Here is a 19650-nt window from a genome sequence, read left to right on the forward strand (position 1 = left end):
CATGCTGAGTCCACTCCATGGCCTATTGAGAATTCCCGACGGCATAAAGTACAGAAAGCTTTCGTCGAGTCACCACTGATAGCCTTAAATAACCCACGTCTTTTTTTTGCTTCCCATTGTTTGTTGTAGCTGCACAGTGTTTTCTTTTTTGCAGGTTTATCCATATTTCCTTGATATGCCAAACCGACCGAACAACAACAGAAATTACTTTGCAGGAATTGGCGCGTTACCGCTATACTGTGATTGGATGAATATACGGGACAAACCAATTTAGCTCAATATAAGGGACATCCCGGCTAATACGGGACAGTTGGCAACCCTAAGCGTTGGTCCAGTAACCGAAAAGTCGCTGGTTCAAATCACCAAGCGGCTTTTTTCATCTAGTCTGATGTGTCCATAAGCAAGGCACTTAACTCTAATTGCTTCATGGTCGTTGTCAATAATGGCTAATCCCTGGCTCTGACCCCACTCTCCAAGTGTGTCTCAGGGGGACTGGGATATACAAAAAAAGATTTCAAATTCACACATGTACACGAGTGAAATAGGACAAATGTAATTATGTTATCTAGTATGCTGACCACTAAATTATAGAAGCTGACAGAAAACCTCTGGAATGTATTGATATGTTTGATTGACATCATGTAAACCAATCATAATGCGTGTACTTCAGTGCTGGTTCAAAATTAACCAATGGCAAATGCACTGTGGAATGTGGGCGAGATCTGGGAAAACAGCTGGTGACCGGACGGGAGAGCAGAGCAGTGCGGTTGATGGGAAGACAACAAGCAAGCATCATGAAGGCTTCGCTAAACCTGGTTTGGGCATATTTTCTCTTAAAACAGGTGAGATGGTCGCATGTCTATTCACCCCAAAATAATGTGGCATTCATCTGTAAAACAAGTCGCATGTGTCCGATCCAACGTTTAACAGTACTTGTTGTATTTTGTTGTCGAGATAATTAACAGTTAGCCTGAATGCTACATGACTGTTAGCTTGCGGAGAACACAACCTATTAGGGCGCTGAGAATAGTCGTAGCTATAGGGCCCATCTGCAAGTAACATCCTTTGTACATCCTTCTGTAACATGGCTTTGATCCTTTTTGATGTGTCAATGTGGTTTAAGATGAATATCGTGCTCCCTGGTATTGTCCGTTTTGGAAATGTCTAGTTAAAGCTTGTGCATCAGTGTAAAGCTGACTAGCTGGTGGATAGATGTAGTACTGCACACTCTCATAGAGTCGGTTGGCCAGTCTATTAAATATCTCAAGTTATTCTGGCCACTGTTACATCTCTGTCTATTGCTCTCACCCCTCTTCGAGGCACTTAGGCTTGATCTATTATACACGTTAATTCTCTCTTGCCAGGTTGTGGGGGAATATGGGATGGCCCATTTCAGTGACAAAGGCCAGGGCAAAGGAAAGGATTACTGCATCTTCTTCAACTCCCAGTGGGCTCGTCTACCTCGGGACCTCAACAAAGCAGTAAGTGGAGTAAACGGCTGTCATTGTCACTTCTTGAGAGATGTCTGACAAAGGTATTTGTGTGTTTGTGTGCTCTCTGGCCGATACTCTTGAAATACGGCTGCCCTGACAAGTTCATCAGAATGCTCATGTGTGGTGTGTGTGCATGATGAAACGTTCAGAGAGGACCCATTATTAACCAATCCTCCTTTATGCCTCCACTAGTCTCGTCTGGAGATCTATGACCTGACACCGTCAGTCCTGTGTTTCCCATCAGACGTCCCCGAAGGTGGCTTCCCCAATCGTATCCCCATGGTGATGCGGGGGAACTGCACCTTCTACGAGAAGGTCCGCCTGGCCCAGCTCAATGGAGCTAAAGGCCTGCTCATCGTCAGCAAAGACAGACTGGTAAGAGTCAACCCATATAATTCATATCAAAGACAACTTGACTCTTACCAGCCTATGTCCTATCATATTAGCCTGGTGGTCCCAGACCTATGTACTTTAGCCATCTCTCCTGCTCCCTCTTATCTTCACTAGTGCTGTTGTAAAAGGCTCGGAAGGAAAGAAGGAGAATAAGAGCATTGGAACACACCTGTCGTAAACAGATCATATACACTGAGTGTAGAAAACATTAAGGACACCTGCTCTTTCCATGACATAGACTGACCAGGTGAATCCAGGTGAAAGCTATGATCCCTTATTGATGTTACTTGTTAAATCCACTTCAATCAGTGTAGATGAAGGGGAGGATACAGGATAAAATAGATTTTTAAGCCTTGAGACAATTGAGACATGGATTGTGTATGTGTGCCATTCAGAGGGTGAATAGGCAAGACAAAATATTTCAGTGTCTTTGAACGTGCTATGGTAGTAGCTGCCAGGCGCACCAGTTTGTGTCTAGAACGGCAACACTGCTGGGTTTTTAACGCGCAACAGTTTCCCGTGTGTATCATGAATGGTCCACCACCCAAAGGACATCCAGCCAATTTGAGACAACAATGGGAAGCATTGGAGTCAACATGGGCCAGCATCCCTGTGGAACGCTTTCGACACCTTATAGAGTCCATGCCCCAACGAATTGAGGCTGTTCTGGGCACAGGAGGTTGGTGGCACCTTAATTGGGGTGGACGGGCTCGTGGTAATGGCTGGAGCAGAATAAGTGAAATGGTATCAAAGACATGGTTTCCATGTGTTTGATTCCATTTGCTCCATTCCAGCCATTATGATGAGCCGTCCTCCCCTCAGCAGCCTCCACTGGTTCTGAGGGCAAACTCAATATTAGGAAGGTGTTCCTCATGTTTGGTATACACAGTGTAGGTCATTGTGTATAGGATCTTAATTTGAGCCAGTTTGCTACAACAGGAAAATAATCCTGCATCAACAGGAAATGTGAATTATTATGTGGATTATAATTTATGGACATTTTTGTAGGGATTAATAAATGTTTTATAAAGGAAAATCAAGTCTGAAACTTCAGAAGCGTTTTTAAACCTCAAATGTTTTACATTTCCTGCATTGTAGGAAAGTTCTCCTGCAACAGGGTGATCAAATTAAGATCCTACAGCTGTAGTATATAAATAATAGATTGAATATAGATTTTCTAAATACTTTCTGTACAGTCAGAGTTTGCTAATTTTAATTTCTGTTTTTCCTATCACAGACCCCACCGGCAGGAAACAAGAGTCAGTATGAGGAGATTGACATCCCTGTGGCACTGCTTAGCTACACTGACATGCTGGACATTAGGAAGGTGAGAGCAGAGGAGAAATCAACATCTTATAAAATTCCGGTAACTTTCCCCAAATTCCCAGCTTTTCCTGAAATCCCCGGTTAGAAGATTATCGGGAACAAATAATGAATAAGCAGGAATTCCAGAATCTTCCAAGAGAATTTCTGGACTACCTGGGAGTTTGGGAAACGTTACTGGAATTTTGCAACCCTTACAACTTGAGGTCGACCGATTATGATTTTTCAACGCCGATACCGATTATTGGAGGGCCAAAAAAGCCGCTACTGATTAATCGGACGGTTTATTTTTTTATTTTTTGTAATAATGACAATTACAACAATACTGAATGAACACTTATTTTAACTTAATATAATACATCAATAAAATCAATTTAGCCTCAAATAAATAATGAAACATGTTCAATTTGGTTTAAATAATGCAAAACAAAGTGTTGGAGAAGAAAGTAAAAGTGCAATATGTGCCATGTAAGAAAGCTAATGTTTAAGTGCCTTGCTCAGAACATGAGAACATATGAAAGCTGGTGGTTCCATTTAACATGAGTCTTCAATATTCCCAGGTAAGAAGTTTTAGGTTGTAGTTATTATATTATTATAGGAATTATAGGACTATTTCTCTCTATACCATTTGTATTTCATATACCTCTGACTATTGGATGTTCTTATAGGCATTTTAGTATTGCCAGTGTAACAGTATAGCTTCCGTCCCTCTCCTCGCTCAAACCAGGAACACATCGACAACAGCCACCCTCGAAGCAGCGTTACCCATGCAGAGGAAGGGAAAAAACTACTCCAAGTCTCAGAGCGAGTGACGTTTGAAACGCTATTAGCGTGCACCCGGCTAACTAGCTAGCCATTTCACATCGGTTACACCAGCCTAATCTTGGGAGTTGAAGGGGTGGGTATAATTTGTGGAACGTTCCAACAGGAATCTGTTCCAAAAAACATAAAGTAAAAGGTTGCCAACCAACAACGAATACAAAGTAGCAATGCATATAAACCTAGCTAACTAGCTGCCGAATAGGCATCAACTCACCACGTAGCTTATTCTTAATGTTTGTCCATAGGCAAACAGACATGTGAGGACAGACATTTTTCGGAATAAACGTGATGATACCCGGTATCTTATTCTGCCACTATACAACTTTGTATGCGTTGTTTTTTGGAAACCTTGTTATTTACAAAGTTTTTGGAATAGATTGCTGTTGGAACGTTCCACAAATTATACCCACCCAGATTGAAGTCATAAACAGCGCAATGCTTGAAGCACAGCGAAGGGCTGTTTGAATGAATGCTTACGAGCCTGCTGCTGCCTACCACCGCTCAGTCAGACTGCTCTATAAACACACAGAAATACGAGCCTTAGGTCATTAATATGGTCGAATCCGGAAACTATCATCTCGAAAACAAAAGTTTTTTTCTTTCAGTGACATACGGAACCGTTCCGTATTTTATCTAACGGGTGGCTAAGTCTAAATATTCCTGTTAGGCATTGATGTTTATGGTTAGGTACATTGGTGCAACAACAGTACTTTTTTCGCAAATGTGCTTGTTAAATCAACACCCGTTTGTCGAAGTAGGCTGTGATTCAATGACAATTAACAGGCACCGCATCGATTATATGCAACGCAGGACACGTTAGATAAACTAGTAATATCATCAACCATGTGTAGTTAACTAGTGATTATGTTAAGATTGATAGTTTTTTATAAGTCTAATGCTAGCTAGCAACTTACCTTTGCTTCTTGCTGCCCTCGCGTAACAGGTAGTCAGCCTGTTAATCCTTGTGGAGTGCAATGTAAGGCAGGTGGTTAGAGCGTTGGACTGGTAACCGAAGGTTGCAAAAACGAATCCCCCCTGAACAAGGCAGTTAACCCCCGTTTCTAGGCCGTCATTGTAAATAAGAATGTGTTCTTAATCTGACTTGCATAGTTAAATAAAGGTGTAAAAACAAAATAATTAAAAATAATAAAAAAAATAATCGGCAAATCGGTGGCCAAAAATACCGATTACCGATTGTTATGAAACCGTGATATCGGCCCTAATTAATCGGCCATTCCGATTAATCGGTCGACCTCTACTTACAACCACACTGTTCAGGGGGACACGCGATACGCTGTGGAACATTCAGAACTATATCATATAGAACAGAGATGCCTCTCTAATGTGTAGTGTAAGTATTGAGGCTATAGGAATCATGTCAGCATCTCTATTCGTGACATTTATATCTGCCACCCTCATGAAACGAGGCCCTGTTCAAACAAACTTGATGTTTGTATCATTACTAACAAAGATCAATGAATTAGTCAATTTACCAAAATGCTGTGTTTCCTTCCCCCTGCAGATGTTTGGGCAGGGCAGAGAGGTGGCCATGTACGCGCCCAAGGAGCCCGTCCTGGACTACAACATGGTCATCATCTTCCTCATGGCTGTCGGGACGGTGGCCATCGGAGGGTACTGGGCCGGCAGCAAGGACATCAAGAAGTAAGTCTAGTGGTGGTAGTAGTAGTGGTGGTGGTGGTGGTAGTAGTTGTAGTAGTACTGGTGGTGGTAGTAGTAGTGGGGGTAGTAGTAGTAGTAGTACTAGTGGTAGTAGTAGTACTAGTGGTAGTAGTAGTGGTGGAGGTAGTAGTAGTAGTGGTGGTACTAGTGGTGGTAGTAGTAGTGGTGGTGGTAGTAGTGGTGGTGGTAGTAGTAGTGGTGGTGGTAGTAGGGATGGTGGTGGTGGTGGTGGTAGTAGGGATGGTGGTGGTGGTAGTAGTGGTGGTGGTGGTAGTAGTGGTGGTGGTAGTACTAGTAGTGGTGGTAGTAGTTGTACTAGTAGTGGTGGTAGTAGTAGTACTAGTAGTGGTGGTAGTAGTGGTGGTGGTGATAGTAGTAGTAGTAGTACTAGTAGTAGTGGTGGTAGTAGTAGTGGTAGTACTAGTAGTGGTGGTAGTAGTAGTAGTAGTATCAAATCAAATTTATTGATATAGCCCTTCTTACATCAGCTGATATCACAAAGTGCTGTACAGAAACCCAGCCTAAAACCCCAAACAGCAAGCAATGCAGGTGTAGAAGCACGGTGGCTAGGAAAAACTCCCTAGAAAGGCCAAAACCTAGGAAGAAACCTAGAGAGGAACCAGGCTATGAGGGGTGGCCAGTCCTCTTCTGGCTGTGCCGGGTGGAGATTATAACAGCACATGGCCTAGATGTTCAAATGTTCATAAATGACCAGCATTGTCAAATAATAATAATCATAGTAGTTGTCGAGGGTGCAACAAGTCAGTAACACAAGAGTAAGTGTCAGTTGGCTTTTTCATAGCCGATCTTTGAGAGTATCTCTACCGCTCCTGCTGTCTCTAGAGAGTTGAAAACAGCAGGTCTGGGACAGGTAGCACGTCCGGTGAATAGGTCAGGGTTCCAGCAGGTCTGGGACAACAGGTCTGGGACAGGTAGCACGTCCGGTGAACAGGTCAGGGTTCCATAGCTGCAGGCAGAACAGTTGGAACTGGAGCAGCAGCACGGCCAGGTGAACTGGGGACAGCAAGGAGTCATCAAGCCAGGTAGTCCTGAGGCATGGTCCTAGGGCTCAGGTCCTCCGAGAGAGAGAAAGAAAGAAAGAGAAAGAGAGAGAGAATTAGAGAGAGCATATTTAAATTCACACAGGACACCGGAAAAGACAAGAGAAATTCTCCAGATGTGACAGACTGACCCTAACCCCCCGACACATAAACTACTGCAGCATAAATACTGGAGGCTGAGACAGGAGGGGTCAGGAGACACTGTGGCCCCATCCGATGAAACCCCCGGACAGGGCCAAACAGGTAGGATATAACCCCACCCACTTTGCCAAAGCACAGCCTCCACACCACTGGAGGGATATCTCCAACCACCAACATACCATCCCGGGACAAGGCCGAGTATAGCCCACAAAGATCTCCGCCACGGCACAGCCCAAGGGGGGGCGCCAACCCAGACAGGAAGACCACGTCAGTGACTCAACCCACTCAAGTGACGCACCCCTCCCAGGGACGTCATGGAAGAACACCAGTAAGCCAGTGACTCAGCCCCCGTAATAGGGGTAGAGGCAGAGAATCCCAGTGGAAAGAGGGGAAACCGGCCAGGCAGAGACAGCAAGGGCGGTAGTAGTAGTAGTACTAGTAGTGGTGGTAGTAGTAGTGGTGGTAGTGGTGGTGGTGGTGGTGGTGGTAGTAGTAGTAGTACTAGTAGTGGTGGTAGTAGTAGTAGTACTAGTGGTGGTGGTGGTGGTAGTAGTAGTAGTACTAGTAGTGGTGGTAGTAGTAGTAGTAGTACTAGTGGTGGTGGTGGTGGTAGTAGTCGTAGTGGTGGTAGTAGTAGTACTAGTAGTGGGGATCGTGGTAGTAGTAGTGGTGGTGGTAGTAGTAGTAGTAGTAGTAGTACTAGTAGTGGTGGTAGTAGTAGTACTAGTGGTAGTGGTGGTAGTAGTAGTACTAGTAGTGGTGGTAGTAGTAGTACTACTAGTGGTGGTGGTGGTGATAGTAGTAGCAGCAAGGACTTCAAGAGGTAAGTCTGGTAGTAGTAGTGGTGGTAGTAGTCGTAAGGACATCAAGAAGTCTGACAGACAATAAAAAGTTGTCCCTCACAAAAGGAGACCTGACTTTTTGTTTTGTTTGTAGGACAGAGGTAGACACAAAAGATGGAGAGAGTTTGCTGAAATGGCAGGGGCCAGATTCGAATCCACGCTGCAGTGGCGCAGTGGCATATGTGATCCGGAGGCATCGGCTTAGACAGCTAGATAACCATAGGCCACTCCAACAGACATTTGTGGATAGCAGCGTGATCTGAGACTACAATGAAAGCTAGTGTGGGAGGGGGAGTCTTGCAAGGCCACATAGTAGTGGCTTAATTTAGACCGTGGGTTAAATAATCACGGGTTATCATCTCTGGGGAAATGAGAGTGTTTTGGGCAGGATAGAGAGAGCAGGGCTAGAGTGAAGTTGCCTCTAGTCTAGATACTGAGCAGAGGTCAGTTCGGCGGGCGCTGAACAAAATGAACCAAAGTGTTGGTCAGTGTTTCCCAGTGGACCCTAAATCATGTTACATTAAATATGTTTCTCTTACTGTAGCTTTGATGTAGTGAAAATATTTATGCTTCGCCTATTCCTCTCTGATTTAGAATATACCGTACCATTGCACAAACAACATGCTGATCAAGGCCGACAACAGCACTGGTATCAGGCTGTATTAGCTAGCTAGCTACGTTTGCTCTGAATAAGTACATTTAGCTAGCCAGCTAACTAGCGATTAGCATTAGCTAACACAATTTATTTTAGCCACAACTTGCTAAGAAAAGATAAACTCACAGTAAGATACACAAACTAATAGGGTAATTATTGAACACTTGTTGATTTATATTAAGATGCAAAGTGGAAAGCAGCATCGTTGTCACCAACATGCAGACTGTCACTGCAAGTAGTTGTTGTTACTTTTGATAGCCAATAACCACGTTTTCATCCACAGTTTTTAAGCCTGTAAAGTCATACCGTATAAATAAAAAAATCACGACAGCTGTGATGAAAACAAGAAGTTTCGGCACAATTGAATAAATGCCGACCGATCATTTGTTTGTACGACGTGGTGGGATCTTTTTGTGTCTGTAAAATTAATTATGTGAGAAATGGCGGTGGAAACGCCTTGATGCGCAAATATTTATATAATAACCATCATATCAAAGTAAACTTAGTCACGCGATGATATGGTGTATGGTCCTTCCACTACGACTTTGGAAACCATGCAGTTTATTAGGCTACAGATTAAATAATTTATGATGAATTTACAAGGTGATGAAAGTGCACAGTGATCTTGATGCTCCTTTCCAATAAATATAAAGGATCTGAATGATATGATCGATGCTTGACTGCCGTTTGACAAATAAAAATATTCTTGCTCTTATCCATAAAAGTCTAATTTATATATACTAGCCTACCCGCATTGTATCTTTGAGCGTTTGGCTAGAGAGCAAGTGTCCAGACCATAGTAGACACATTGACTATTTAACACAACTGTTTTTGTGACAAAACTATCGGTAGAGTTGAAAATTTGATGTAAACACATTTTTTTATTCGGTACCTGAAAAGTTAAGTGAAAAAGTACATTTTGTGTGCTTTACGTCAGGGGTTCCCAAACCTTTTCACTCAGGCCCTCCTTCCAGCATCGCGCGCCATGTCGATTTCTATGGGCACAAGCACTGTTCATTACTTAAACTGTTCACATCCCTATTGTTGGTGGAGAGAACATTTTGCAGGTTTTAAAGCTTATTTCCAGCAATTCTACACATTTTGCCATGTCTAATATGTATTCATGTGATATTTGAGTGACAAAGAAATTAGAACAATATCTATGGGCTAAAAAACGTTAGCTGACATGGGCTAGTTGATCTGGACCTTTCTGACAAGTTATAAATATCTCTCTAAGGTCTACAATGACTGACATGACAAGAGGAACTGAGGATGCACTACCCAATGAAAAAATTGCACCTTGTGCCGTCTACTATTACAACTTTCAAGAGTAAATTGGGTAGTGCCTCATCAGCCCCCGCGCCCCGCCTGCCAACCCCTCGCACCCCACAGTTTGAGAATGACTGCACTACGTCATCACACACTGATTTTTATCCACAAGTCTGCTTGGTGGAAACACACCACGGGTGGGAAAATATGCAGATATTAGAATATTCGCCACAAAATCTGTCGCCAATTGGATGGAAACCTAGCTACTGAGGTATAAAGGACTGTTGTAGTGCAGAAACTGCTCTCTTTGAGTGACGGGGGGGGGATTGTGTGTGTGGAAGAGAGAGGGAGAGCGACGACACATAGCGAATGGAGTAAACCATAAAAACTGACATTATTAAACACGGCGGAGAAGCGTAACACATTTAACAAACATTGAAATACCGTTATACTAGGTAAATAAAAAAATCCAAACCGGTCCGTGCATTAACCCCCCCCCCCCCTTTACCCTCCCACTGTCAGTAACAGACCTCTCTACATCCTGAAGCAACTTGTCTTCACCCTTCATCCTACAGTTAAAGCCTCTCCAGGATTTGGGGAGGGTATTACAGCTGATCTTAGATCTTCTACCTGGAGGGGGCTCTAGCTTTAGGATGAAGGGTGAAGACCAGTTGCCTCAGGATTAGAGGTCGACCGATTATAATTTTTCAACGCCGATACCGATTATTGGAGGACCAAACAAACACAAAAGCCGATACCGATTAATCGGCCAATTATTATAAATTTTTTTTGTATTTATTTATTTATTTATTTGTATTAATGACAATTACAACAATACTGAATGAACACTTATTTTAACTTAATATAATACATCAATAAAATCAATTTAGCCTCAAATAAATAATGAAACATGTTCAATTTAGTTTAAATAATGCAAAAACAAAGTGTTGGAGAAGAAAGTAAATGTGCAATATGTGCCATGTAAGAAAGCTAACGTTTAAGTGCCTTGCTCAGAACATGAGAACATATGAAAGCTGGTGGTTCCTTTTAACATGAGTCTTCAATATTCCCAGGTAAGAAGTTTTAGGTTGTAGTTATTATAGGAATTATAGGACTATTTCTCTCTATACCATTCGTATTTCATATACCTTTGACTATTGGATGTTCTTATAGGCACTTTAGTATTGCCAGTGTAACAGTATAGCTTCCGTCCCTCTCCTCGCTCCTACCTGGGCTCGAACCAGGAACACATCGACAACAGCCACCCTCGAAGCAGCGTTACCCATGCAGAGCAAGGGGAACAACTACTCCAAGTCTCAGAGTGAGTGACGTTTGAAACGCTATTAGCGTGCACCCGGCTAACTAGCTAGCCATTTCACATCGGTTACACCAGCCTAATCTTGGGAGTTGATAGGCTTGAAGTCATAAACAGCGTAATGCTTGAAGCATTGCAAAGAACTGCTGGCAAAACGCACAAAAGTGCTGTTTGAATGAATGCTTACGAGCCTGCTGGTGCCTACCACTGCTCAGTCAGACTGCTCTATCAAATCATAGACTTAATTGTAATATAATAAACACACAGAAATACGAGCCTTAGGTCATTAATATGGTCGAATCCGGAAACTATCATCTCGAAAACAAAATGTTTTTTCTTTCAGTGAAATACGGAACCGTACCGTATTTTATCTAACGGGTGGCATCCCTAAGTCTAAATATTCCTGTTACATTGCACAACCTTCAATGTTATGTCATAATTACGTAAAATTCTGGCAAATTAGTTCGCAACGAGCCAAACTGTTGCATATACCCTGACTCTGCGTGCAATGAACGCAAGAGAAGTGACACAATTTCACCTGGTTAATATTGCCTGCTAACCTGGATTTCTTTTAGCTAAATATGCAGGTTTAAAAATATATACTTGTGTATTGATTTTAAGAAAGACATTGATGTTTATGGCTAGGTACACGTTGGACAGTCCTTTTTCGCGAATGCGCACCGCATCGATTATATGCAACGTAGGACAGGCTAGATAAACTAGTAATATCATCAAGCATGTGTAGTTAACTAGTGATTATGATTGATTCATTGATTGTTTTTTATAAGATAAGTTTAATGCTAGCTAGCAACTTACCTTGGCTTCTTACTGCATTCGCATAACAGGCAGGCTCCTCATGGAGTGCAATGTAAAACAGGTGGTTAGAGCGTTGGACTAGTTAACCGTAAGGTTGCAAGATTGAATCCCCAAGCTGACAAGGTAAAAATCTGTCGTTCTGCCCCTGAACAAGGCAGTTAAACCACCGTTCCTAGGCCGTCATTGAAAATAAGAATGTGTTCTTAACTGACTTGCCTAGTTAAGGTGTAACATTTTTTTTTTTTTCAAGAAATAGGCACATCGGTGTCCAAAAATACCGATTACCGATTGTTATGAAAACTTTCAATCGGCCCTAATTAATCGGCCATTCCGATTAATCGGTCAACCTCTACTCAGGATGGAGAGGGGTCTGTTACTGACGATAGTCCCCAGGAGCGTCCCTCCTCCCTCACGTGTCCCTGTGGTGTGCCTCTGTCTGCAGGCGTTACCTGAAGCACAAGCGTGATGACAGCGTGGAGAAGCAGGACGAGGAGACGGTGGACGTGACGCCCATCATGATCTCTGTGTTCGTTGTCATGTGCTGCTCCATGCTGGTGCTGCTCTACTTCTTCTACGACCACCTGGGTACGACCTGGATATATACCTGTCTCTACCTGCCTATACCTGTCTCTTAATCTAGTTTATGACCACCTGTATATACACCTGTACCCATCTCTACCTGTCACTACCTGTCTCTTAATCTAGTCTATGACCACCTGGATATACACCTGTACCCATCTCTACCTGTCACTAGCTGTCTATACTTGTCTCTTAATCTAGTCTATGACCACCTGTATATACACCTGTACCCATCTCTACCTGTCTATACCTGTCTCTTAATCTAGTCTATGACCACCTGTATATACACCTGTACCCATCTCTACCTGTCTCTACCTGTCTCTACCTGTCTCTTTACCTTTCTCTGCATCTTCTATATGTAGCTACCTATTGGCTTCTCACTCTTTACCCATCTCTCTACCTTAAACTGTCTCTCTCCCTTTACTTGTCTCTCTGCCTTTACTTGTCTCTCCGCCTTTACTTGTCTCTCCACCTTTACCTGTCTCTCCACTTTTACCTGTCTCTCCGCCTTTACCTGTCTCTCCGCCTTTACCTGTCTCTCCGCCTTTACCTGTCTCTCCGCCTTTACCTGTCTCTCCGCCTTTACCTGTCTCTCCGCCTTTACCTGTCTCTCCGCCTTTACTTGTCTCTCCGCCTTTACTTGTCTCTCTGCCTTTACCTGTCTCTCTGCCTTTACCTGTCTCTCTGCCTTGTCTCTCTGCCTTTACCTGTCTCTCTGCCTTTACCGGTCTCTCCGCCTTTACCGGTCTCTCCACTTTATCCTGTCTCTCTGACTTTCTCGCTGGTCTACACTCACTTATCTCTGTCTGTGTAGTGTCTATGATCATTGTTGTATTCTATCCTCTCTGTCTGTGTAGTTTATATGATCATTGGGATATTCTGCCTGGCCTCGTCTGTTGGCCTGTACAGCTGTCTCTGGCCCTTTGTTAGGAGACTCCCCTTCGGGAAGTGCAGGTGAGAGACTTACCATCAACCTAACAAATATCTGTTCATAATCACCAGGAAGTAGTCCACAACCAACCTAACAAAGATCTGTTTATAATCACCAGGAAGTAGTCCACAATCAACCTAAAAATGATCTGTTAATTATCACCAGGAAGTAGTCCACCATCAACCTAACAACAACACAAATCACAAGAGGATTACACAATCAGCCCCAAAAAATAAAACAGAAATTGAATCAACGCAAATAGTTGACTCTTCTCCATCTATTGTTGTATTTATTTATTTTTTGTATAAACTTTTTCCAACTTCTTCCTGGTGTGTGTGTATGCAGGATCCCAGAGAACAACTTGCCTTACTGCCACAAGAGGCCTCAGGTCCGCATGCTGCTGCTGTCAGCCTTCTGCATCGGAGTCAGCGTCACCTGGGGCGTGTTCCGCAACGAAGACCAGTGAGTATTAGGGTGGCAAAATTCCTGAATATTCGGAAAGTAACTTCTACAAAATTCCCAGGTTTTCCATAAATCCCGGTTAGAGGATTCCCGGATTTCCTGCTTATTCCTTCCTGATTCCTGGAATCTTCCAACCGTCTTGCTAGTTGTCTACGCTAGAGATATGAGTAATGTTGCCTGAGACCTGAAGACTGGCTTGAGCCTTTAGCTCCCAGATCTAATGAATGCTTGGGCATCAGGTTTCAGCTCTGTAGCTAACATAGTCTTCCTGAGGCGTTTCATTTTTTTCTTAGGTGGTAGATCAGCTTTAATATTGCAGATAGATTGTTGCCTCCATCAATGTAATTGTCTGCATAATTTTCAATCCCCCATATACATTTCTTTTTATACATACATACATACATACATACATACATACATACATACATACATACATACATACATACATACATACATACATACATATCTTTTAAAAATATATTTTCCTTTATCATTTTCAACTAACCCTACACCCCTCCCCTAATGGGAGTAAACTAATGAACAACAACATTAAACTGAGATATGACTGAAGAGTTAATCAGGGGGATTTCTCCAAAAATAGACAGGTCTTTTCCTTTCCAAGGTAGCAAGATCTTATCTATTTTTGCTAACTTTCTATACAAATTTATTGGAGTGAGATCATTTCTTTCTTTCGGGACATTTATGTCCACATCACCGTCAGACCATTTTATTGGTAAACTACACGGTAATGTAAAAGTTGTATTTTTTTATGATCCAATGTGTAATATAGTAAACTTATAATAATATCCAACAATACTTTTGTATTATATGCGCTATGCATTTTGCTAGAATTTTTGCATCACAACACTGAAGTTTAAGAGGTCTCCAATTTTTTTAATGGACTGGATCTTCATAAATACCACTTGGGTCCTGTTTCAGTAATAATGAAATCAGACCTTCTTGTTGAGTGTCTGATAATCTACCATTTATATAGGAGTGGTTAAAACATGCTAATAATGGTCCTCTGAATATATCAAAAATGGTTTGGTATACAGTACCAGTCAAAAGTTTGGACACACCTACTCATTCAAGGGTTTTCTTTATTTTTACTATTTTCTACGTTGTAGAATAATAGTGAAGACATCAAAACTATAAAATAACACATATGGAATCATGTAGTAACCAACAAAGTGCTAAACAAATCAAAATATATTTTATATTTGAGATTCTTCAAAGTAGCCACCTTGATGACAGCTTTGCACACTCTTGGCATTCTCTCAACCAGCTTCACCTTGAAGGAGTTCCCACATATACTGAGCACTCGTTGGCTGCTTTTCCTTCACTCTGAGGTCCAACTCATCCCAAACCATATCAATTTGGTTGAGGTTGGGGGATTGTGGAGGCCAGGTCATCTGATGCATCACTCCATCACTCTCCTTCTTGGAAAAATAGCCTTTACACAGCCTGGAGGTGTGTTGGGTCATTGTCCTGTTGAAAAACAAATGATAGTCACACTAAGCGCAAACCAGATGGGATGGTGTATCGCTGCACAATGCTGTGGTAGCCATGCTGGTTAAGTGTGCCTTGAATTCTAAATAAATCACTAACCAGAAACCATGGATGGATGGCGGCATTCGCGCAAAACTGAAAGCGTGATCCACCGCATTTAACCATGGAAAGAGGTCTGGGAATATGACTGAATATAAAGAATGTAGTTATTCCCTCCGCAAGGCACTCAAACAAGCAAAATGCCAGTACAGGGACAAGGTGGAGTCGTAATTCAACGGCTCAGACACGAGACGTATGTGGCAGGGTCTACAGGAAATCCCAGACTACAAAAAGAAAACCAGCCACGTCACGGACACCGATGTCACGCTTCCGGACAAGCTAAACACCTGCTTTGCCCGCTTTGAGGATGACACAGTTCCACCATCGCGGCCCGCTAACAAGGACTGCGCCCCCTCTCTCCTTCTCCGTGGCTGACGTGAGTAAAACATTTAAACGTGTTAACCCTCGTAAGGCTGCTGGCCCAGATGCCATCCCTAGCCGTGTCCTCAGAGCATGCACAGACCAGCGGGCTGGTGTGTTTACAGACATATTCAATCGCTCCCTATCTCAGTCTGTTGTCCCCACATGCTTCAAGATGGCTACCATTGTTCCTGTACCCAAGAAGGCAAAGATAACTGAACTAAATGACTATCGCCCCGTAGCACTCACTTCTGTCATCATGAAGTGCTTTGAGAGACTAGTCAAGGATCATATCACTTCCACCTTACCGGCCACCCTAGAAACACTTCAGTTTGCATACCGCCCCAACAGTTCCACAGACGACGCAATCGCCATCACACTGCCCTATCCCATCTGGACAAGAGGAATACCTATGTAAGAATGCAGCTCAGCATGACTACAGCTCAGCATTCAACACCATAGTACCCTCCAAGCTCATCATCAAGCTGGAGGCCCTGGGTCTCAACCCTGCCCAATTGGGTCCTGGACTTTCTGATGGGCCACCCCCAAGTGGTGAAGGTAGGAAACAACATCTCCACTTCACTGACCCTCAACACTGGGGCCCCACAAGGGTTCGTGCTCAGCCCCCTCCTGTACTCCCTGTTCACCCACGACTGCGTGGCCATGCACGCCTCCAACTCAATCATCAAGTTTGCAGACAACACAACAGTAGTGGGCTTGATTACCAACAACGATGAGACCGCCTACTGGGAGGAGGTGAGGGCACTCGGAGTGTGGTGTCAGGAAAACAACCTCTCACTCAATGTCAACAAAACAAAGGAGATGATCGTGGACTTCAGGAAACAGCAGAGGGAGCACCCCCCTATCCACATCGAAGGGACAGCAGTGGAGAAGGTGGAACGTTTTATGTTCCTTGGCGTACACATCACGTACAAACTGAAATTGTCCACCCACACAGACAGCGTGGTGAAGAAGGCGCAACAGCACCTCTTCAACCTCAGGAGGCTGAATAAATTTGGCTTGTCACCCAAAACCCTGACAAACTTTTACAGATGCACAATCGAGAGCATCCTGTTGGGGTTTATCACAGCCTGGTACGGCAACTGCACCGCCCTCAACCACAAGTCTCTCCAGAGGGTGGTGCGGTCTGCACAAAGCATCACCAGGGGCAAACTACCTGCCCTCCAAGACACCTACAGCACCCAATGTCACAGGAAGGCCAAAAAGATCATCAAGGACATCAACCACCCGAGCCACTGCCTGTTCACACCGCTATCATCCAGAAGGCGAGGTCAGTACAGGTACATCAAAGCTGGGACCGAGAGACTGAAATCAGCTTCTATCTCAAGGCCATCAGACTGCTAAACAGCAATCACTAACTCAGAGAGGCTGCTGCCCACATTGAGACCCAATCACTGGACACTTTAGTAAATGGATCACTAGTCACTTTAAACAATGCCACTCTAAATAATGCCACTTTAATAATGTGTGCATATCTTACATTACTCATATCACATGTACACTACCGTTCAAAAGTTTGGGGTCACTTAGAATTGTCCTTGGTTTTGAAAAAAATGCTATTTTTTTTTGTCCATTAAAATAACATCAAATTGATCAGAAATACAGTGTAGACATTGTTAATGTTGTAAATGACTATTGTAGCTGGAAACTGCAGATTTTTTTTAAATGGAATATTTACATAGGCGTACAGAGGCCAATTATCAGCAACCATCACTCCTGTGTTCCAATGGCACATTGTGTTTGCTAATCCAAGTTGATCATTTTAAAAGGCTAATTGATCATTAGAAAACCCTTTTGCAATTATGTTAGCACAGCTGAAAACTGTTGTTCTGATTAAAGAAGCAATAATACTGGCCTTCTTTAGACTAGTTGAGTATCTGGAGCATAAGCATTTGTGGGTTCGATTACAGGCTCGAAATGGCCAGAAGCAAAGAACCTTCTTCTGAAACTCATCAGTCTATTCATGTTCTGAGAAATGAAGGCTATTCCATGCGAGAAATTGCCAAGAAACTGAAGATCTCGTTCAACGCTGTGTATTACTCCCTTCACAGAACAGCGCAAACTGGCCTCTAACCAGAATAGAAAGAGGAGTGGGAGGCCCCGGTGCACAACTGAGCAAGAGGACAAGTACATTAGTGTCTAGTTTGAGAAACAGACGCCTCACAAGTCCTCAACTGGCAGCTTCATTAAATAGAACTGACAAAACACCAGTCTCAACGTCAATAGTGAAGAGGAGAATCCGGGATGCTGGCCTTCTAGGCCTTCACATGAGTCTTTCTGTACAGCTGTTGATTTTACATTATTAATATAAAACAAATCCACATACTTAGCTTCAGTTAGTGGAGATGGAGGAGACTGAAACAAAAACATGTGCTTAAAGTCCTTCACTTCCTCTTTCAAAATGTAATTTGGTGAATCATGGGTGACTCCGTCATTTGTTACATGTTTCAGTAAATTATTTTTAGTAGCATTTCTGTATTGAAGATTAAAAAAAGAATTGTCCTTGAAGCTCAGAGACAGGATTGTTTTGAGGCACAGATCTTAGGAAGGGTACCATTTGAAGGTCCCCCAAGAACACAGTGGCCTCCATCATTCTTAAATGGAAGAAGTCTGGAACCACCAAAACTTCCTAGAGCTGTCCGCCCCGGCCAAACTGAGCAATTGAGTTCCTCTGTGGAGATGGGAGAACCTTCCAGATGGACAACCATCTCTGCAGCACTCCACCAATCAGGCCTTTATGGTAGAGTGGCGAGACGGAAGCCACTCCTCAGCAAAAGGCACATAACAGCCCGCTTGGAGTTTGCCAAAAGGCACCTAAAGCACTTTCAGACCATGAGAAACAAGATTCTCTGGTTTGATGAAACCAAGATTGAACTCTTTGGCCTGAATGCCAAGCGTCACGCCTGGAGGAAACCTGGCACCATCCCTGGCACCATCCCTACCTATCATGCTTTGGGGATGTTTTTCAGAGGCAGGGACTGGGAGACTTGTCAGGATCGAGGGAAAGATGAACGGAGCAAAGTACAGAGAGATCCTTGATGAAAACCTGCTCCAGAGCGCTCAGGACCTCAGACTGGGGCGAAGGTTCACCTTCCAACAGGACAATGACCCTAAGCACACAGCCAAGACAACGCAGGCGTGGCTTTGGGACTCTGAATGTCCTTGAGTGGCCCAGCCAGACTTGGACCTAATTTAACATCTCTGGAGAGACCTGAAAATTGCTGTGCAGCAACTCTGCTCATCCAACCTGACAGAGCTTGAGAGGATCTGCTGAGATGAATGTGAGAAACTCCCTAAATACAGGTGTGCCAAGCTTGTACCATCATACCCAAGAAGACTCGAGGCTGTAATCGCTGCCAAAGGTGCTTCAACAAAGTACTGATTAAGGGTCTGAATACTAATACAAATGTAATATATATATATATATTTTTTTTTATACATTTCCATTTTTTTTAATCCATTTTAGAATAAGGCTGTAACGTATCAAAATGTGGAAAAAGTCAAGGGGTCTGAATACTTTCAGAATGCACTGTATACGTCAATTATTTGATGGTCCGACTGCATTCTGTCCCCAATCCATTTTTTTTATTTAAAAAAAAACTTTTGGTGCCAGAGAGAATGAAATAAGAAAGTAGTCAAGACGACTAGCTTGATTGAGCCTCCTCCATGTATATCTCAGTAGGTCAGGATATTAAACCTCCATGTATATCTCACTAGGTCAGGATATTAAACCTCCTCCATCTATATCTCACTAGTTCAGGGTATTAAACCTCCTCCATGTATATCTCACTAGGTCAGGGTATTAAACCTCCTCCATGTATATCTCACTAGGTCAGGATATTAAACCTCCTCCATGTATATCTCACTAGGTCAGGGTAT

General features: G+C 43.1%; 1 protein-coding gene across 2 annotated transcripts in view; it reads left to right on the forward strand.

Moving 5' to 3' along the window:
* The first annotated feature begins 535 nt into the window (after positions 1–535).
* sppl2 (signal peptide peptidase-like 2) overlaps positions 536–19650 on the forward strand; it is a 30521-nt gene continuing 11406 nt past the window's right edge. Inside the window, exons 1-8 of one of the 2 annotated variants that reach the window (XR_001320517.2) lie at positions 536–842; positions 1365–1481; positions 1686–1868; positions 3124–3213; positions 5554–5693; positions 12253–12395; positions 13247–13343; positions 13666–13782. Coding sequence is in view for 1 of the 2 variants with exons in the window: in NM_001140333.1 (NP_001133805.1) it covers positions 795–842; positions 1365–1481; positions 1686–1868; positions 3124–3213; positions 5554–5693; positions 12253–12395; positions 13247–13343; positions 13666–13782 (935 nt within the window). In the remaining variant the exon portion in view is untranslated. 2 annotated transcript variants of the gene reach the window in all.

The sequence above is a fragment of the Salmo salar genome, chromosome ssa14 (genome assembly GCF_905237065.1).
Source record: "Salmo salar chromosome ssa14, Ssal_v3.1, whole genome shotgun sequence".
Taxonomy (NCBI): domain Eukaryota; kingdom Metazoa; phylum Chordata; class Actinopteri; order Salmoniformes; family Salmonidae; genus Salmo; species Salmo salar.